Source organism: Melanaphis sacchari, unplaced genomic scaffold (genome assembly GCF_002803265.2).
Source record: "Melanaphis sacchari strain LSU unplaced genomic scaffold, SCAv2.0 Contig42_pilon_pilon, whole genome shotgun sequence".
Classification (NCBI taxonomy): domain Eukaryota; kingdom Metazoa; phylum Arthropoda; class Insecta; order Hemiptera; family Aphididae; genus Melanaphis; species Melanaphis sacchari.
Window position 1 is genome coordinate 2,666,388 of NW_020271275.1, and position 6,106 is coordinate 2,672,493.

General features: G+C 28.8%; 1 protein-coding gene across 4 annotated transcripts in view; it reads left to right on the forward strand.

The window, feature by feature from the left end:
• The window catches only part of LOC112597619 (gamma-aminobutyric acid receptor subunit beta-like), a 47,008-nt gene extending 41,392 nt beyond the window's left edge, over window positions 1-5,616 (forward strand). For 2 of the 4 annotated variants that reach the window (XM_025343730.1, XM_025343732.1), the window contains exons 8-9: window positions 1,162-1,580; window positions 5,075-5,616. In XM_025343730.1, the coding sequence (XP_025199515.1) occupies window positions 1,162-1,580; window positions 5,075-5,368 (713 nt within the window). In that variant the 3' untranslated portion in view covers window positions 5,369-5,616. The remainder of the gene's footprint in view (window positions 1-1,161; window positions 1,581-5,074) is intronic. The other 2 variants (XM_025343733.1, XM_025343731.1) reach the window with 2 other exon arrangements.
• The last annotated feature ends 490 nt before the right edge of the window (window positions 5,617-6,106 follow it).

Sequence of the window (6,106 nt, forward strand, 5' to 3'; positions counted from 1 at the left end):
ATAATTTCAAGCGGAATAGTTAGATTAGGTTAGGTTACTTCCTCTTCCAGTACTTTAAAGAATATTGGTACACTCAGACATCGATATTGCTCTAAAACAAATGACTCCTCAGTAATAAACATAAATAATGATCTTTCGAACAAGTCATAAAAAATATCATTGATGGCATCGATAAAGCTTTCTGTTGATGTAAAATATAGTATTAAACATGCACTACCATCCAAACCCAAACAACAATCTTACAAGACAGCGAAATAATGTTACCACACCTCCCGTACACTATATATATATTTACCAAATACAATACAAAATTGTACTCTCGGCGACAACTTTGAGTCATTATTATAACAGCTATGGCAGATAAACACATCTGTTGGGTCATCATAAATATAACAACCGTTTTAAAACCACGTCTATATCGAACTTCATTATGGATACCATATTGTTTACCTTTGATGATGAAGTTAAAATGTTTGTCTCTCTCACCGACCAATTAACGGTCCAGAGTGTAATTAGTTTGCATATCAAAGCCCGCATAATGTTGAGCACATCTGAAACAAACACTCATCACTTCATACAAAACGCCATTGGTCACTTCTGTTAATTTATCACCGGAAATTTGTTCAGGATGAATGATACATCATCAAAATAATAATCATTATTAAAATTTCATCGCTGGGAATAATTAATTATCAACTGTATACGGGATATTTATTTGTGGCCTACTTAATACAGTAGCTTGTACACCACTTAATATTTTCTCTAATGTACGGTAAAAAAAAATTTAATATTTTTCTGTGCATACAATTTATCGCATATTCGCATAACAAAAAATTGGCTATCAAGATATTATATATTTTTGTACTAGTTTTTGGTTCCCATTGCAAATGTAACACAAAACACGAATATACTATATAAAATCAATGAAAAAAATAACCAATATAATTTGAATAACGATCAAAAAGTTAGACAATTTTTTTTATATCTAATATTTATATTTAGTAAAAAATTGGAACATTTTAAATTACTTTTCCACGAATAATATTGTTAACACAATATGAATTCGACTGTACGCTATTATTATTATTATTAATATTATTATAATTTTACTGTTATTATATCCAATTTTTAACCGGAAACGATTGCTGTTGGATTTTACAGAATATGCTACCGTAGGGTACATGGCTAAGAGGATACAAATGCGGAAGAATCGCTTTTTAGCAATACAAAAAATTGCCGAACAGAAGAAAGGTGGTGGTGGTGGAGGAGGCGGTCACTCCGCTCACGACGGCCACTCGCACGCCCATTCTCAACATTCATCACGTCACGGTCACGGTCATGGCTCGATATCCGGTCACAGCACCTTGTCTGGACACGGTACCCTATCCGGCGGCCACGGGCTCCAGTCTGGCCATGGCACCCTTCCACACGGTATGTCCAGCCATGGTTTGGCGTCGCATGGAACCATGTCCAGTCATGGTTACGATGGTGGAGGTCACCGGCACAGTCACATGAGCCATACCGGCACGTTGTCAGGATCGCTGATGGTCGGAGACCTGGACCACACGCCTCGACAAACCGTAAGCGTCGCAAATGTTTATGCCCATTTGAATTATTTAAAAAAACACTGGACGTGTTAATGATATAGTTTATTAATTTATGTTCTATAATGATAGAGCATATCAACAATCGAATTTACTAGTCCATTTTTTTTTTCTAACAATGCAGTCACTTAAAACCCAGTCTTGGAATTTTCGGAATTAACTTATAAAAAATATTCGTATTAATTTAAAAAATGCAAAATTTGGTTTTTAAATGAAAACTTCCATTTTCTATTGTGATTATAATGATAATCATTTTGAAAATGTTGAAATATTTAAATCAAAATTCGAATTACAAGTTTTTGAATTTTTGAGTTGTTTAACATTGTGTGATAAGGGAATACCCTCAGGTCTGTTATAATGATTTTTAAAATGTGAATGTAATGATTTTAAAATAATGTGTTTTGTATGTGTATGTGTCTGTCAGTGTATCTCTGCGTGTCTGTATGTGTACACGATAATTATTTATCTTCAATTTTTAACTTTGGTGTCATGATTTGCGAATTTGATTTTGCGGTTGATACCGAGTTGTGGTCAGGATTAAGATAGGTAAAACAAAAAAAAATCCTTGTTGCGGTCGGAATCTAAACAAATAAAAAACAAAATTTAGTTACGGTTAGGAAATATGATTAATGTTAATTATTAATTAAATATTAATCATTGTTGATTATTATGTTTTAAATATTGATGTATAGTTACATATTATTGTGCGACGGTTAAATTCAAAATACAAATTTATAGATACACTTACACATTCCGTAATAATATATAGTTACATTTAAAATACAAAATACACATTTATCAAATAAAAATAATAAATATATAATATTATAATGAGTTATATTTATAGATACGCTTTTAACAAACGTCAGCGAGACAATTTTTTTATTCAAATACTGTTTAATTTTATTTTTAATAAACTTTTGACTTATGCTTTCACATTTTTTATTGGTTTCCATAAGACGTACTAAATTGATTTTTGTATATGTGTCAATATGAGTTTTTTAGTTAAACTTAAAAAATTCAAATATATTGAGATGTGGCGATCGGTTTTCAGTTTTGAATGTAGAATTGAACACTTCACTTCTATTATTCGTTCTCCAAACATAATTGTTCAAAGTTACCAAATTCAGTAACTCTTAAATCTATAGGTTTTTCGGCGATTAATTTCAAAAACACATTCCCCACTTAATCTGGAGGAAGAAAAGTCAATTCAACAACGTAGTGCAATCAGTTTTCATTTACCGAGTTGTTATTTTGTACTCTATAGTCAGTCCTAATAATTTAAAAATTTTTCTACACCAGGCTTGACAGAAATGAAATCTGCATCCAACCAAAGTGGTGTTCGGGATTTTTTTTCTTGCAGTTTGAAGAATTCCTTTTTCAAAATCTGAAAACTATATGTTGTGATTTAAATATTAAATTTCCAAACATTTACTTTTTAGCGTAAAAATAACAATTCTGTACGATAATTTTTTCTTATCTTTTAATAAACTAAGTGCAATAAGAACATATTTATTATTTTTGAAACCAATTACTGTAAACATCTGCTGAAAGAAATTTACACAATAGTCAAAAGTGCTATCCACAAAGATAATTTCAACACTGCACATGAATTTCAAATTATTTTCACAAGAAAATATTATTAAATTGCATGATTTATCGTTTAGTATAACTAAATTTTTTCCTTTCGTGAATATCACTTCGTCCATATACAAATAATCATGTACTTCATCCACACATTTCGGTAATTTTGGTAACTTTTGTAATTTAGCATGATTAATATTTTTCCCTAAAAATAAACTTTATATTACTTATTAAAATTTACTTGATAATATAATATTATTTTTCTTATAGTATTATAGTATTATGTAAAATATTAATATATAAATAAGTAATTATTTCCAAAATTAATGAATAAAAAACCTAATTTAATTTATTTATTTACCTATGCGAATCATGTCTCTGCCTGTTAATTTATTCAAAATATTAATATATTTTTCCGCCTCTAGACCAATTATTTTCCTGGTTTTTCCAAAAATGATAATTCATTAGCCTTGTCTGTTTAATATTTGAATAGGATCTGCTTGGTGATTTTTATGATTATTTTTATTATTAAAAACACAGGTTCGATTATCTATAGTTATGCATTACAATTTTTATTGGTACAATAAAAAGATTTTTTTCTGTTTTTAGAGGACGATATTGTCTAAATTTAAAATGATTTAATAAACGTAAAATTTTTCCCTTTTCACAACACATTATCGAAATTAGTGAGATTTTAAAAATTAAAGTCAATTTAACAACGTCTTGCATTGAACTTTGACCAACTGCAATTTGGATAAGAGCTTATTGGATAATCGATAACCAAATAAGAACCGCAATTAAGACGGTAATTTTACCTTCAATGATATTACAACCGCAATTCGTCTATTGCGATCACAAATCAAACAGTACCAATTTTGCACATTGATTTATAAATAAAAAAAAAAAGTCAAATAGGTAGTGCTTTCACTGAATGGTTTCTTCTCTCTCGTAACCCATATTAAATCCTCATTACCTATAACATATGATTATTGTGCCTAAGGGCAAAAATTGTATATTTTAACTTTTAGTGTGGTTTTGGATAAAAATAAAATAAATATTGTACTTTGATGAGATCAAAATTAAAAATATCCAGTCTTTTTTTATAATCTGGGAAAAACAACAAAATGAAACGACAATGTTTATGCTAAACTAGTTCTTTTTTTATAAATATCGATAAAAATTATTCACTGGGTCAAAATTCTTGAAAATTTTACAAAAGTTGTTAAAAAATATATTAGGTACCTCGATATATTTTTACACGCATTTTAAGTTAGAATTTCGACAATATTTTTCAAAATTATAAGAAGTGACTATAAGTATTTAGTAGTTAAAAATTCATAAAAACTTTTTTTTAATATCTTTGTACTGAAAATTTAATAAGATATTTTTTATAAGTAATTTATACCAGAGCCATAAAATCTTAATAATATATAAAAACATTTTTTTTTTTTAGACAATTTAAGTTTGAATTTCGACAAAATTATTTATTAAAACGATAAATAACGTTGTTAATTATTTAGTTATAACTTAAAAACATTAATTTTGGAACTTCAAATTTTTACGTATATTTTATTATTATAAATAAAATTAATTTAATTTAAATTTAACTTTACAAAATTATATTTACGATTTATTTAAATATATTTTTTTACTTATGCTATGAATCTATTTTTGCTTTTTAACAGTATTCACAAAAAAATAGTAATATATTTTGAGTTGTATAAGCTTATTTAATAAGGTGAAAAAATATATTATTTTAGTAATCAAATATTAATAATAAAACAAATGCAATATTTTCGGAAAAATGTATATTTATCTATTGTGATCGATCTTCGATTATGACATAAGTTGCGGTGCCCCTTGTAAGTGATTCCCGTTTGTTCCAGGAGGTGCGATTCAAGGCCCATGATCCAAAAAATTACCTCAAGGGGGGATCACTAGAGAACACCATCAATGGCCGCGGGGACGACGACAACATCACGCCCATCCCCACACAACATGTCATGCACCCTAATAAGGATATCAACAAGCTTTACGGCATTACGCCCAGCGATATCGACAAGTATTCGAGGATCGTGTTTCCGGTGTGCTTCATCTGCTTTAATCTTATGTACTGGATTATATACCTACACATCAGTGACGTGGTCGCCGACGATCTGGTGCTACTAGGCGCGGACTGAACTCATCGGTCACCGTGTTTACCGGATCGCCGTTTTATATACCTACACACACACACACAGATATATATATATATATATATATATATATATATATATTATTACTTAAATGCGATTAAATAATCTTTATTGTACACTTAGACTTAGTGGTGGTGATAAGAGCTCAAAGAAATACAAATTCCGTTAAAATTAAATATATATATATATATGTATTATGTATATTGTACTATACGATATTTAGTAGTCTTAATGCAATTATTATTATTAAATTTTGTCGTACTACGTATGACATAATATTCTCTATATTATGTATATTATGATATAAGTCTATAGACAGGATCGATCTAACACCTGCAGGGTTTTTCACAGATTCTCATTCGCGTAGAACTAGACTACGTTATAATAATAATATGATATAATTTATTATTATCAAGTAAATCAGAATAACAATTAACATATATTATTATAATTATTATTATGTTGAGCGATATGTTGATCGGGTGACAATGATTTCATTAATTGTATTCGATGGACGTTGAAGGTGTAGCATTTTGATCATCGCGTTCTCAAAATTGTTGATCAAAATATAATATTATTTTAAAATTATTTTATAATTATGATGGTACACCGGGCACTTCCGCGGCGATAACCTCGTTTATTCAAGTGAAATTGATTTCTCGTTGAATGTTTCCAGTAATGATAATATTTATCCGTCGTTTTCGTCCGAAAACAACGAAATTC